Genomic DNA, 14,857 nt, shown 5'->3' with positions numbered 1-14,857 from the left:
ATTTCACTTAACAGGTGTGCCTTGTTAATTTGTGAAATGTATTTTCTTCTTAATGCGTTTGAGCCAATCAGTTGTGTTGTGACAAGATAGGGTTGGTATACAGAAAATAGCACTATTTGGTAAAAGACCAAGTCCATATTATGGAAAGAACAGCTCATATAAGCAAAGAGACATGAAGGTCAGAACTTTGAAAGTTTCTTCAAGTGCAGTCACAAAAACCATCAAGCGCTATGATGAAACTAAACTGGCTCTCATGAGGACCGCCACCGGAAAGGAAGACCCAGAGTTTCCTCTGCTGCAGAGGATAAGTTCATTAGAGTTACCAGCCTCAGAAATCGGCAATTAACTGCACCTCAGATTGATCCTTACCGAGTTCAAGTAACAGACACATCTCAACATGAACTGTTCAGAGGAGACTGCGTGAATCAGGCCTTCATGGTCAAATTGCTGCAAAGAAACCACTACTAAAGGACACCTCATAATAAGAAGAGACTTGCTTTGGCCAAGAAACACGAGCAATTGACATTAGATCTGTGGAAATCTGACCTTTGGTCTGATGAGTCCAAATCTTAGATTTTTGGTTCCAACCGCCGTGTCTTTGTGAGACGCAGAGTGGGTGAACGGATGATCGCCAAATGTGTAGTTCTCACCGTGAAGCATGGAGGAGGTGTGATGGTGTGAGGGTTCTTTGCTGGTGACACTGTCTGTGATTTATTTAGAATTCAAGGCACAGTTAACCAGCATGGCTACCACAGCATTCTGCAGTGATACGCCATCCCATCTGGTTTGCGCTTAGTGGGATGATCATTTGTTTTTCAACAGGAAAATAACCCAAAACAAACCTCCAGGCTGTGTAAGGACTATTTGACCAAGAAGGAGAGTGATGGAGTGCTGCATCAGATGACCTGGCCTCCACAATCACCCGACCTCAACCCAACTGAGATGGTTTGGAATGAGTTGGACCGCAGAGTGAAGGAAAAGCAGCCAACAAGTGCTCAGCATATGTGGGAACTCCTTCGAGACTGTTGGAAAAGCATTCCAGGTGACTAACTCATGAAGCTGGTTGAGAGAATGCAAAGCTGAGTAAGTGTGTCCAAACTTCTGACTGGTACTGTGTATGTTTTTTTTAATTTAATTTTATTTTGAAGAAATCAAATAAAGTATGTTGGAAAATCAAACAGAATATCCCCATTCACCACTAATGACTTTATTTCAGTACATATTACTAATACAAAATGGTCTGTACAAAGGCTAAAATAGGTATTCTTTTGCATAGAAGGAACAGTGAGATTAAAGAAAGCCAGAATGGAATGGCACAGTAAACTCTACTCACTACCAAACAGGAAGGAGAGAAGGAGAACAGATTAAAGGCCTAGATTCAATCTGTAGCGCTAATGATCCGTGCTCTTCCGAGATGAACATTTTAAGGTAATTTCCTATTGAGCCGACATATACTGCGTTTACTGTGACGTGGGAGCATTGCCTTTACATTTTAATCGCGCTGTAGCGTGGATCTTCAATGCTATGGATTGAATCTACGCCTAACTCGGGGTGAAGCTCAGTAGAAAAATACTCTTGTGCTCACAAACAGTAAAAATACTAGATAAAATTGCCAATTTTATAGGACACATCTGTAGAAACCAACTCGAAGAAAATCAGAGCCATAGATATAGTGAGATACAGTATATAGAGATATATCTATGTATGGCTCAGACTATTATTATACTGCTCAATGTATACACTTCCCCCCCCCCATTCCCCCTTCACCAATACACATGTAAATGTTGGACTATAAACTGGGCCTTCCTGTATTATACTTATGCTAAAATGTTTATTCTATTCTACTGTAATTTACTTTATGTTCATATTCTCATCTTTTATTATTTCTTACTGTTGCGTTGTTGAGAAGGAACCTGCAAGTAAGCGTTTCACTGGACAGTGTATACCAAGCGTATCCCGTACATACGACCAATAAAACTTAAAAACTGACAACTGTCATTTGAGTTTCTATTGTGATTAGTTCGTCACACTGTCTGCAGTAGCTGCCCCTTCGGTTTCATTATCTTTAAATGAGCATGTATTTTAAGGGAAGATGCTGTTCATGGTTTCCCTTGATGTAGCCTAACTTCTGACTGCTCACTCACTGATTCACTCCGTTCAATATACCAAAATAGTATAAATTATTCCGAATCAAACCCTACTTTAAAAACGATACTTAACGGTGCCAGGAAAGAAACACAATAACGTCAGTCTTCAAACATGAAAGGCAAATGAGCGTACAGGGTATAGTGGGATTTTGCGACACACTTTCCTTTATTTAAAAAATATTAGGATTTAAAGAATGAAATGTAGTGCACCACCTAATATAGATATTCAGAGTTCTTTTACATGTAGCAAAAAAAAAAAATCCACAGGACAAGGCTGACAGAAAGCAGATAATACTGCGGTTTGCCATGACACTACATCAAACACACCATTCAAGAGCTTACATTTCAGAACAGCTCAGATAGTCAGCTTTAGTTGTGAGGGATTAGTGAAGAGATTATAAAAATATGTCAAAGGTGGTAGAAATGAGCTGCTTCAATAGCAGACAAAACCCCCAATAACCATTCTTCCCTTTCCATCTCCAGTCTGTGGCAGTGTTTCCATGTGAAGAGAGGGAAAAAATACTTAATGCTCATTCCAAATCCACGAATGAAATGCATCCTATTTCTCACTACAAGCTGCAATACTGTAAATTAAACTAGCAATACAGTACTAACCCCAAAAAACACATTAACATTTTGTTTACAATGCTCCTGAATTAAAAAGTACAAATGCAAACAATCTATCAAACAAATAAAAGATGAACAACATGAATTAATGGGTAGGAAATTAGTTAACGCCCGTACAGCTGAGAAAATGACTTCCATAAATAAACAGTCAGAGAGAGCGTGGGTGTTAATATCATCTTCTGTCAATATCAGAAGATGCCAATGGGCATTAGGTTAATGGGGTCCTTCCTATTGCAGATGTGCAACAAGAACAGTTGATCAGTTGTGAAATTAGAATATTTACTCCCAGGACTAGAATAAGAGTAATGCAGAAAGAGGAATTATGTTGCTCAGTCAGTGTCATCTGAGATTTAACACACTCCATAGGGCAGAGTTGGGCAGGCATTTACAAGAACGGTACAGGCATGGTTAAAGACATACCGCAGATAATAGAATAGAACATCCTAATGTACACAAAATGGATGACATTTTTACGGTCATTTCAGATTGAGCCGACATATGCAGTCTCTGTGAATGCGGGAATATTGACTTTAAATTTAAATCGACCTATAACTCGGATTTTCTGCAATACTTTTACGATGCAGATTGGATCCAGCTCTTCGTATAGAGAAACAAAACAGCAAACATGCAGTATGTATTGATCCTCCTACTCAGACTGCATGTTCCTCCCTCAAAACAGGACTGGAATAAATGCCTGCGGCGAAGTTAAGACAGGAAGGTGGTTAAGGTTGCACCTTAAAAAGGAATAACGTTCCGTTCCTGTTTGTCTTCAATTCCCCCGTCTAACTATCTGTCTATAATCCCAAGGATATAATACTCATGTTCTCCGGATGACAGACGGTGAACGTCAGACACAACAAAGCCAAGTAGAACCTAGTAAAAGAGCAGATCGTATAAAAACAAGAGACAAAAACAGCTAATGTACAACAACAAAACATCATAAAACACTTGTGTTAAAGTGATAAACTTCTCCTCTATGAACATGAACAAACAACATTTGTTTGATAAAACACTGAAAAACCACTTGACGGTGGGAGAATGCGGGAAGCAAAGACTTGAATGAAATCCTTTCCGAAGAACAGAAAAATGTCAATGGTAGAAAACCGACATTTCAGAGATGGCAGTGACAGTTACACGTTACGTGAATGACAACGGGAAAAACTGTTTGGGATTTTGAAATGATTCTTGAACGAAGTCTGACATATGGACTGTGTAAAGCCAGTTTTGTATCAGGATTTTTATCATGTATATCTATCTTCATGCTGAAGTGGCTATCCTGCATTTCATTCAACATCTAACCCTTCCACCCCAAATCACTTCACACAATGTCGCAATGTCAGACTTTCACAATACAATAATGATCGCAGATCTGATCAGTTGAGATGAATGTGCTCTTTAGTCTATGATTCTATGATTATCAGATGCAGTATTACTTCTGGGAGCAAGCAAAGTGGCAGAGGGTACAAGGATGTAGGTACACAAGGTACAAACCTGTTCTTACGTGACCGACGACAACTGTCACATCTCTACAAATGTCAACCCTGGCATGTACCTCGCAGCATTTGCTGGAGCGATAAATTGTGCCGAATGTTTGTGGATGCATCCAGGCAGAGGATGTGAAGCGCTCATGCCAGTGCTTTACATCAGCAGCTGTCATGTTTTTCCTGTGGTTGTAAAACATGGATTATGATGGGGGCATCCAGTGAATCAGAGACAGAAAGGTCAACAACAACTATCTGAGCCTGTGACACAGCCATGCACAAAACCCACATCTGCTGCAATCTACCACTATGTAGAGTATTGTACATCCCAATATGTTCAAATTAATATTTAATGAATGACCTTAGATGGTCCTGAAGATGATCCTTAATGCAGACAAAGTGTGAAGGCTAGGCCGCAGTGTCTCCGAGTTAGCTGCGTTTGGCAAAATGTCCTTTACCTCCTGTCCGCCTCCTCTATCCTTCACACGACCTCCGCATGTAGCAGCAATGTCAGAGTTCTTACACCTCTTATCCCAAGCAGCATCCTGGCCTCTAACCTTCCTGCAACTATAGGATGAGATTTTAGAACTGAGACACTTCTGGTCCCGATTATCTAACTTCTAACCAAATTCCCCAAAGTACAGTAAACATCCAGTCAGTTCAGCCAACCTCCCCTCCTTCATGTTAACGATAAGTCAATGAATTGATTACTACAAGCAGAAGGTTGCAGGTGAATGCTTCTTTAAGTTCCCTCTACTTCTGCATGTTGACATGTTAAAGGAAAACGGGGCCATGTTCATTAGGGCATGCAAAGGAAAATGTTTATGCTACAAAAATGACTTTCTTATCGTAAGTCCAGGTAGTCCTAAACTGTTTCAGTCCATTTTGTTCCATTTAGTGCCTAATGAACATGACCCTGTTGGTAAAGCCCTCCAAAGCAGTTTAGAGTGTAGTTATCTACGTACCCTGAAACCTACCCTTGTTCTTGTACTAAACAGGACTCCTGCTGTTGAACCGCACATAGGCCACCGTTGTAGCGCTAGTAAAACGACTTGTCCTACAGGGCGCGTTGCCATATCCGAACCACAGCCTCGCCTTTTGATCAGACTCCCTCCCTTCCACCCACTCTGTGACTGACTGACGCAGGGGAGGCGCTTTGAAAACTACAGCAGCAGCATCCAGACTACAGGTGTAGACACATCATCACTTAGTCTAGCAGGAATGTCAGTGAAAATGTGTACTGTGAAGAGCTTGTCGCTCCCCCCTGCCGTTCTGAAAAAAGTAAGAGAGAGAGCGAAAGGATGCGATGGAGAAAGAGAGGGAATAAAAACTAAAGAGTTCAGGCATTCCTGGAGAGCTTCCATCCTGTAGGTTTTCGCTCCAACCTTAATCTAGTGATTCTAATAATTAGCTGGTTGATAAACTGAATTAGGTCAGTTACAACTGGGGTTGGAGCGAAAACCTACAGGGTAGCTCTCCAGGAACAGGGTTGGAGCGAAAATCTACAGGGTAGCTCTCCAGGAACAGGGTTGGAGATAAAAACCTACAGGGTAGCTCTCCAGGAACAGGGTTGGGGAGAGAACCTACAGGGTAGCTCTCCAGGAACAGGGTTGGAGCGAAAACCTACAGAGTAGCTCTCCAGGAACAGTGTTGGAGCGAAAACCTACAGGGTAGCTCTCCAGGAACAGGGTTTGGGCGAAAACCTACAGGGTAGCTCTCCAGGAACAGGGTTGGAGCGAAAACCTACATGGTAGCTCTCCAGGAACAGGGTTGGAGAGCCCTGCACTCTTAACTTGATTCCTCTGAAGTGTAATTGTTTCCATCACAGGAAAAACCTCTCTGAATCCAGGGCACCACCCACTTAGGGCTCATGGCATTATAACCTTGACCTATGACCCATCCCAACCCCTGACCATCCACAGCAAGGATGGGCAACTCCAGTCCTCGGGGGCCTGGTTGGTGACACATGTTTTCCCCAGCCACTGCTAACACCAGACTCCAATAATCAACTGATCATGGGTCGTGTGCTACCTGCTCAGACATTACGTGCCACGTCATTGACTGTGTCATCGACTGACAGATTGTTTTACCATATGATGTGGTTAGCTGATACGTAAAATACCTATCCAGGCATTGTAATATCTGGCATGCGTCAGCAACGCCTGGGCAGAGGAAGGCGCCCATAGTCTTCAGTTTAGATTAATGCAATTAGTCTAATCAGGTGTGTTATTTATAGGGCTAGGAGAAAAGTGTGACACCAGTTCACTCCCCTAGGACTGGAGTTGCCCATCCCTGATCCACAGCAAATCATCACATCTCATCACAGGCGGCCGTAATGTCTGGAACGGATTAAATAGCATGGCATCGAAAACATCAAACACATAGTTTCCATTCGTTTGATACCATTCCATTCACTCCATTCCATCCATTATTATGAGCCGTCCTCCCCTCAGCAGCCTCCTGTGCATCTCATCCATTCCACACCTCTGATAACGGATAGCACTTAGCAAAGGGCTCTCCAACCCTGTTTCCGGAGAGTTACCCTCCTGTAGGTTTTTGTTCCAACCCCAGTTGTAACTAAGCTGATTAAATTTATAAACCAGCTAATTATTAGAATCAGGTGCACTAGATGATGGTTGGAGTGACAACCTACAGGATGGTAGCTCTCCAGGAACAGGGTTGGAGTGAAAACCTACAGGATGGTAGCTCTCCAGGAACAGGGTTTGAGAGTCTTGACTTAGCATTTCAAGCACTCCATTTCATAGGAGCATAAAGGACACATTTAGAAGAAAAAAATCATACTGTATTGGGGAAAAAATGTTGTCTGACATTTTCAATGAAAAAGGGTTCCGGGGAGTAGAAAACTAGCATACCATGTCGGAGCCTTTCATCATTTACAAGGGAAAGAAGAAGTTAACATGAACCATCAACACGACAAAATCCATGAAAACCTGGAGACTACAATCTAATTTTTCTTTTCACCGCTTTCTTCGTCTTGCAGGGGGGATGTGAGCATTAGTAAAGCTTCCTGCAAAACTATTAGTCCAAGCGCCCAAATCATTTATATTTACTTCTGAACAGGAGAGAGACGACATAAGACATCTTCCAGTCCCATTTATCTTTGGCAAATGAATGGTGGAGTGGACAGAGAAGAGGACAAGGGTGACACAGCTGCAGTCTGTACAGGGTTTCTGGGAAGAGTGGGGAGTAGGAGGCTTTGTGATACAGGAGGTATGGGGGGGGGGGGGGGGGTCATCCAGAGTCTATCCCATCAGGCAGTACATGGGGCTCCTTTCCCTGTGTGCTGTCTGTCCCACGCTAAGCGTCATACTTCTTCCCTGTTCTGTGGATTTGGTGGAACAGTGTCATGGAGAACGCCATTCCCAGGAGCTGTAGAGAAGGAGAGGGATAAAAATGAATTTTATCTTTGAAGTCTCTATAAAAAATGTTTTATCATTATTGTATCAAAGTCAGAGGACACAGTGAATGGTACAGTGCAGCCAGTTCTGAGTGATGTGAGCAAACTCTTGTGTTATGTACTCTGCTACACTAGGTGAAATACATTCACTGCTTGTGCTTCTGGGCTTGTGTTGCGTTTATGACACTGAAGAAAAATCCCCCAGCAGAGTTTGAAAACAACCCACATTTTCCTATTTCCAAACCAGGGATAGAGATTGGCTACCTCCTCTCTCTCTCAGGCCGTCTTGAAACATCAAATATAACAACATGCCTCTGTATCTCACTGATGAAATACCGTGAGATAAGTGAGCACATTATGTCAATGAGGTAAATTATGATGCACCGAAAAAAGGTTTATTCTTTGAAGTTTTCCATTAAGAAATAGCCTGTGATACGTAGGACTACTTTCACATCAAAGTCAGGAGGCTGATCCTAAAGCCATTATCTGAAGCAGTCAGGACTGGAGTGAGTAAAACTCTTTATTACAGAACATAACTGGGTTCAAATACTATTTGAAATCTTTCAAAAACAGCGTTAGCCTGCCCAGAGTGCCATATGGGCGGGGTTTACGTTTTTTTGACTATTCTATTGGTTCCATTGTGCCAGGAAAGCTCAATCAAGCCCAGCAAAATTATTATAAATAATTTCAAGTAGTATTTGAACCCAGGTCAGTTACACATGCAGACCACACTTACTGTAGCTGGAAGTTCGCTAGCTAGCTACCGTAGGAAGTATTTTGCTACTGTGATTAGCATTAGCCTCTGGGAAGCTGCTGCTGACTTTCCCTTTCGTTCCAGACAAACTTGGGTCCATATGCTTAGGGATACCTCCTGCCAGTCTCACCTAATATCTAACACAGTGTGGTGAAAAAAAGCTAACAGTTATTGTACCAGGCTCTTGAGCAATGCCAAGCACACATCACAGATCAAACTCCAAACTCCAACCCCTACCCTGTCACACACAGACACACACCCTGTTCAGTATGTCTGCATTAGAGATGCACCTGTAGGGCAGAGGCTTTGGATTAACTCATTCGGACTCTCCCCAGCTGGCTCCAGCTTACTCTACAGAGAAAAGTAGAGGTCTGAAGCAAAGTCTATCTATGGTTCTAGGTTCCATATTTTGTTATTGAACAGATAGGACACTAGTGTGAATACAGAAAAGATAGGAGTTTGAGTCAAAGGGCAGTGGGCCGGATACAAACACACGCCGGCACTGGCATACACGTGTGCCAACACTAACCGCTGGACCACACAGGCCATCTCTCTGCAGACTGCCCTTTAATGAGTCTCTTTTCTACTACTCTCTCGGTAATGAGCTAGGGAATGTTAGGTGGTGGGGTCAGGCCAAAGGTCAAAGGAAAAGTAAACTATGTACAGTGTATTATCCTGCTGCTGCTGGCTCAGCCTTCTATATATCCTCATTATCTCTCTCTCATTCTCTCTTTCTCTACTTCTCTCCTGCTCTCTTTCTATCCCTCTCTCAAAAACACCCCATGCAACAGGCGTGTTTGGGATTTGATAATGTGTGTGTGCAGAGAGAGCGCAGACCAGCCCTGTGGTACAGTCAAAAATCATGGTGACAACTCTACTTCTATACGTTAAAGAGCTTGGGCTCTCCTGCCTCTGACACAGAGTAGGTAGGGCAGAGCAGAGAGGCAGCTGGAGTTAGACAGGTAGGCAAGACAGGAAGGGTAGACAAGGAGGCAGACAGGTTGGGAAGACAGGTGCTTTAGGGTAGTCAGAGAGACACACCACGAAAAAAAGATAGTTAGACAGGTACGTTATGGTAGACAAAGAGTCAGACAGGAAGGACAGACAGGAGGAACATAGGGATGCAGCAGGCTGAGATCTCTTTATCAGGTCTTATATCACTTCCTGGTGTCTGGCTCCAGCTCCAGCGTTGGGCACAGAGCCAAGGTGCTTTGATTTCCTCAGACAAGACCAGGTAGCACCAGACACCATCTTCAATATTTCAGTATGGAAGAATGTGTAGGTGCTACTACGCCCACTGAGCATGGACTGTATTACTGGCCTATCTCTCACAGGGAGAGGGAGTGTGTGGCTGTGGAGTTACAAACACACACACACACACACACACACACACACACACACACACACACACACACACACACACACACACACACACACACACACACACACACACACACACACACACACACACACACACACACACACACACACACACACACACACACACACACACACACACACACACACACACACACACACACACACACACACACACACACACACACACACACACACACACACACACACACACACACACACACACACACACACACACACACACACACACACACACACACACACACACACACACACACACACACACACACACACACACACACACACACACACACACACACACACACACACACACACACACACACACACACACACACACACACACACACACACACACACACACACACACTTCATGGAGAGAGCTTGCTGCTTACCTGCACTACCAAGATGCACATGCCAATGGTTCCCATGAGATGCTTGTTGTCATCGAGCCACTCCTCCACCTTCTCATAGCAGCCCTAGGGGACAGAGTGACAACAATAGAAGTGTGAGCGGACACTAGAAGAAAGATAGAATAGGGGGATGGAGGAAATATGGAAGAATAGTAAGAGACACTCGATGGAGATGAATAACGGTCTGTCAAAAACAGCAATTGAAAAGCACTTTGAATCGTTGAATTTTGAATATGGCAAGACATTTAATATTTCGGACGCACAAGGTTGTTGGGGAGAGAAAGAGACACAGTAAAATCACTGAAGTGGCCCTTCTGTAGCTATCATCTCTGCTTCATGCGTACTGTTAGATGTTATCAATCACTGGTTCATTCACAGGTCACTACAAATTGAAAAAGTTTGGCATGGGCCCTCAAATCCTCAAAACGTTCTACAGCTGTACCATTGAGAGCATATTGACTGGCTGCATTACTGCCTGGTATGGCAATAGCACCGCCATCGATCGCATGGCACTACAGGGGTTGGTGCGGACAGCTCAGTACATCACTGGGGCCGAGCTTCATGCCATTCAGGACATCTGTATCAGGCGGTGTGGAAGGAAGGCCCGGAAAATCGTTAAAGCCATAGACTCTACTAAATGTAAAACTATATAAAACTAAACTAAATATATTCACGTCACCAAATTATTGATTAAAACACACTGTTTTGCAATTAAGATCTACAGTAGCCTTAACAGCACTCTGTAGGGTAGCACCATGGTGTAGCCGGAGGACAGTTGGCTTCCGTCCTGCTCTGGGTACATTGACTTCAATACAAAACCTAGGAGGTTCGTGGTTCTCACCCCCTTCCATAGATTTGCATAGTAATTATCAGAACTTCCGGAGGACGTCCTCCAACCTATCAGAGCTCTTGCAGCTTGAACTGACGTTGTCCACCCAATCAAAGGATCAGAAAATGAATCTAGTACTGAAAGCAAAAGTACAGCTAGCTAGCACTGCAGTGCATAAGATTTGGTGAGTAGTTGACTCAAAGAGAGAGAAAGACAATAGTTGAACATTTTTTAACAAATTAATTTCTTCAAAAATGAAGGAGAAGTGAGAGAGAGAGTTAGCTACTGTATATTTCATATTTTTTTCAATTTCCCTTACTTAGCTCGTGAATGCAGCTAGCTAGTTTAGCCTACTCAAACATCCGGCTCAAACAGAGAAGGATGCTATGTTAGTTAGCTAGCTGGCTATGGCTATTCAACACTGGAACTCTGCCAAGTCAAGGTAAGCTTTTGGTTGTATTAATTTCTTGCCACCGGGGCCCGTCGGTGTAACTGCTAACCTCCTTGCTGACTGTACACTGTACTGCATGATTATAGCGGGTTCACTAACGTGTTAGTTCTAGTAGCTATGTTGACTATGACGTTATAATATGGAGACAGCGATGTAGGCTGTGTGTAGCGGTCACAGACAGCTGATGTGTTGTGCACTGAAGTCCACAAGCGAAGGGTGAGAGGAGGAGAGCGCATAGATGCGAGATTAAATTATACAATGATCAATAGGATCATGCTGCATGCTGCATGTATGTGGCTGCTATGAAGGTGAATTATATTTGCATGTGATCAGGGGTGTATTCATTCCATCAATTCTGTTGAAAAACGTTTCTTAAACGGAAGCAAACGGAACGAAATGGGGATAAACATACCTGAATTTGTCCAATAGAAACTCTCGTTGCAACTGTTGGACTAATGATTACACTCCAGATCAGCTAGATGCAGGCAAGAGTGTGCAAGTCAGTATTGAACGTGTCAATGTACGTCATCTTGGTTTCTCAAATTTCTCTCGACCTGTGCACCTAGCGTACGTTGTAAACTTGCATTCATAAGCTCATAGCAACCTAATGATGGGTATGGGGAAAATTAAAGTATCATGTAGTAGCCTAAACCTATCCATGTTACATTGAGCTGGGTGAATGGAATATGAATGACAGTCATCCAATATGCTGCAATAGAAATAAGGCCGTGCTCATAACAAAATGATTGTCCTCCCTTATCTTAAAAGGCACCGACCACCACTGCTCACCACAAATGCACACCCACTCACATACAAGCTGCTGCTACTCTGTTTATCTTATATCCTGTTGCCTAGTCACCTTACCCTTATACATATCTACCTCCTTCACTCCAGTATCCCTGCACATTGTAAATATGGTATAGGAACTGACCCTGTATATAGTACGCTTACTTACTTACTGTGTCTTTCATATTTCTTCATATTTCTCATGTTTTTTCTAGTATTACATTGTTATTGATTATTCCATTGTTAGGTAGAGCTTGTAAGAAAGGCATTTCACTGTACTTGTACATGTGACATTAAAACGAGAATCTACTATCTCCATGTGGTGTGGCTTCCACTAGATAACACAGCCACAAAATTGGCTGTGGAAAATGTAAGGGTAAGGTTAGGCATAAGGTTAGCAGTGTGGTTAAAGTTAAGGTTAGGTTTAAAATCATATTAAAATCAAATAATTTGAGAAATTGTAGAAATGGGCAGGGTTTAGCCATAATTGAGTAAAGCTATGCTTTGTGACCTGCTGGACACCTCAGCTGGTCACCAGTGCTGGAAACATCTGCCCTACGATCAACGGCCAGGCCATCTACCTGTCTGTCCTCTGTCATCTTCAACCTAGGAGTCAAGTTTGATTCTTCTCTGTCCTTCGATGCCCACATAAAACAAATATGTAAAACATTGTTTTTCCATCTTAAAAATATTGCCCGGTTCATTCCATCACTCTCCCAGCCAAATGCAGAGAAACTCATCCACACCTTCCTATTTTCTCAGATTGACCACAGCAATGCGCTGTTAGATGGGCCTCCCAGCCAAATCACTACAGATGCTCCAACTAATCCAGAACAGTGCTGCCAGGGTCCTGACCAGGACCAAGAAGTCAAACCACATCACCCCGATCCTGGCCCAACTCCACTGGCTACCAGTCAACTACAGGATTGACTTCAAAGTTCTTGTGCTTGTATTTAAAGCCTTGAATGGATTGAGCCCCACCTCAATCAGCGAGCCACTTCGCACTCTCTGCTCCAGTTCCTAAAACACATCTCTGAACTATGGGGGAACCGAGCCTTCTGCTCCGTTGTCCCTCGTCTATGGAATACTCTCATTGACCATCTGAGAGCTGCTCCATTACTCAGAACTTTTAAAACGGGCCTTAAAACCCACTTCTACAGACTGTCTTTTTCATTTTTATTTAACTTTCCTCCGTAGAGCTTTGAGACAACTCTGTAATGAAATGCTTTATTAAAATTAAATGTACTATTATTATGATGTATTATTATAATTATGACATTGTGGCTGTGTTAACTAGTGACAACCATGTGGCGGGGAAGTTAGTGACAGTTTCAGCTGTTACAATAGATGGGTTGGCTGACAACGTCACGAAAACAATGGGGCAGAAGTGAGCTTGTTGTTGTGATTCTAGATAGCCAGATTGCTAGCAAGAATCACAAGAAACTGCCATGTGGGGAATTGGAAGTGGCTTGTTTCAGCTAGTTTCCCCATGTTATTGATACCCTATCTTCTTTTGAGGTGTTTTGACTGATTTCATGTCAATGCTAATATGGCGAAAATTCGCTAGCTAGAGAACTGTTACGATGTATTTGAGAGACAAGTGGCCATTCTGCAAATGTATTGCCAACTATTATCTAATAATAATAACAATTAAATAATAATAATACGTTGTTGTACAACTACTAATAGGCCTAGAACTAATAAAAACGACTTTTAGAACTATTAATACAACTAATTAAACAAAATACCTAAAATATATAGTATACTGTATATATAGAACAGGGCTCCGGGCAGCCGAGCGGAAATGGAGGAAAACTCGCCTCCCTGCGGACCTGGCATCCTTTCACTCCCTCCTCTCTACATTCTCCTCTTCTGTCTCTGCTGCTAAAGCCACTTTCTACCACTCTAAATTCCAAGCATCTGCCTCTAACCCTAGGAAGCTCTTTGCTACCTTCTCCTCCCTCCTGAATCCTCCTCCCCCTCCCCCCCCCCCTCCTCCCTCTCTGCGGATGACTTCGTCAACCATTTTGAAAAGAAGGTTGACGATATCCGATCCTCGTTTGCTAAGTCAAACGACACCGCTGGTCCTGCTCACACTGCCCTACCCTGTGCTTTGACCTCTTTCCCCCTCTCTCTCCAGATGAAATCTCGCGTCTTGTGACGGCCGGCCGCCCAACAACCTGCCCACTTGACCCTATCCCCTCCTCTCTTCTCCAGACCATTTCCGGAGACCTTCTCCCCTTCCTCACCTCGCTCATCAACTCATCCTTGACCGCTGGCTACGTCCCTTCCGTCTTCAAGAGAGCGAGAGTTGCACCCCTTCTGAAAAAACCTACACTCGATCCCTCCGATGTCAACAACTACAGACCAGTATCCCTTCTTTCTTTTCTCTCCAAAACTCTTGAACGTGCCGTCCTTGGCCAGCTCTCCTGCTATCTCTCTCAGAATGACCTTCTTGATCCTAATCAGTCAGGTTTCAAGACTGGGCATTCAACTGAGACTGCTCTTCTCTGTGTCACGGAGGCTCTCCGCACTGCTAAAGCTAACTCTCTCTCC

At 43.2% G+C, this 14,857-nt stretch overlaps 1 protein-coding gene across 3 annotated transcripts in view; it reads right to left on the bottom strand.

Annotated features, from left to right (window-relative positions):
• Positions 1 to 1,191: 1,191 nt before the first annotated feature.
• Positions 1,192 to 14,857, bottom strand: part of tspan9a (tetraspanin 9a) — a 287,169-nt gene continuing 273,503 nt past the window's right edge. For all 3 annotated transcript variants that reach the window (XM_014147922.3, XM_014147921.3, XM_014147924.3), the window contains 2 exons: positions 10,218 to 10,301; positions 1,192 to 7,645 (listed from right to left, as the gene is read on the bottom strand). In XM_014147922.3, coding sequence (XP_014003397.1) covers positions 7,574 to 7,645; positions 10,218 to 10,301 — 156 coding nt within the window. In that variant the 3' untranslated portion in view covers positions 1,192 to 7,573. The remainder of the gene's footprint in view (positions 7,646 to 10,217; positions 10,302 to 14,857) is intronic.

Source organism: Salmo salar, chromosome 16 (genome assembly GCF_965601325.2).
Source record: "Salmo salar chromosome 16, fSalSal1, whole genome shotgun sequence".
In the NCBI taxonomy this organism is placed as follows: Eukaryota; Metazoa; Chordata; class Actinopteri; order Salmoniformes; family Salmonidae; genus Salmo; species Salmo salar.
This window is presented reverse-complemented; position numbering and strand designations above follow the sequence as displayed.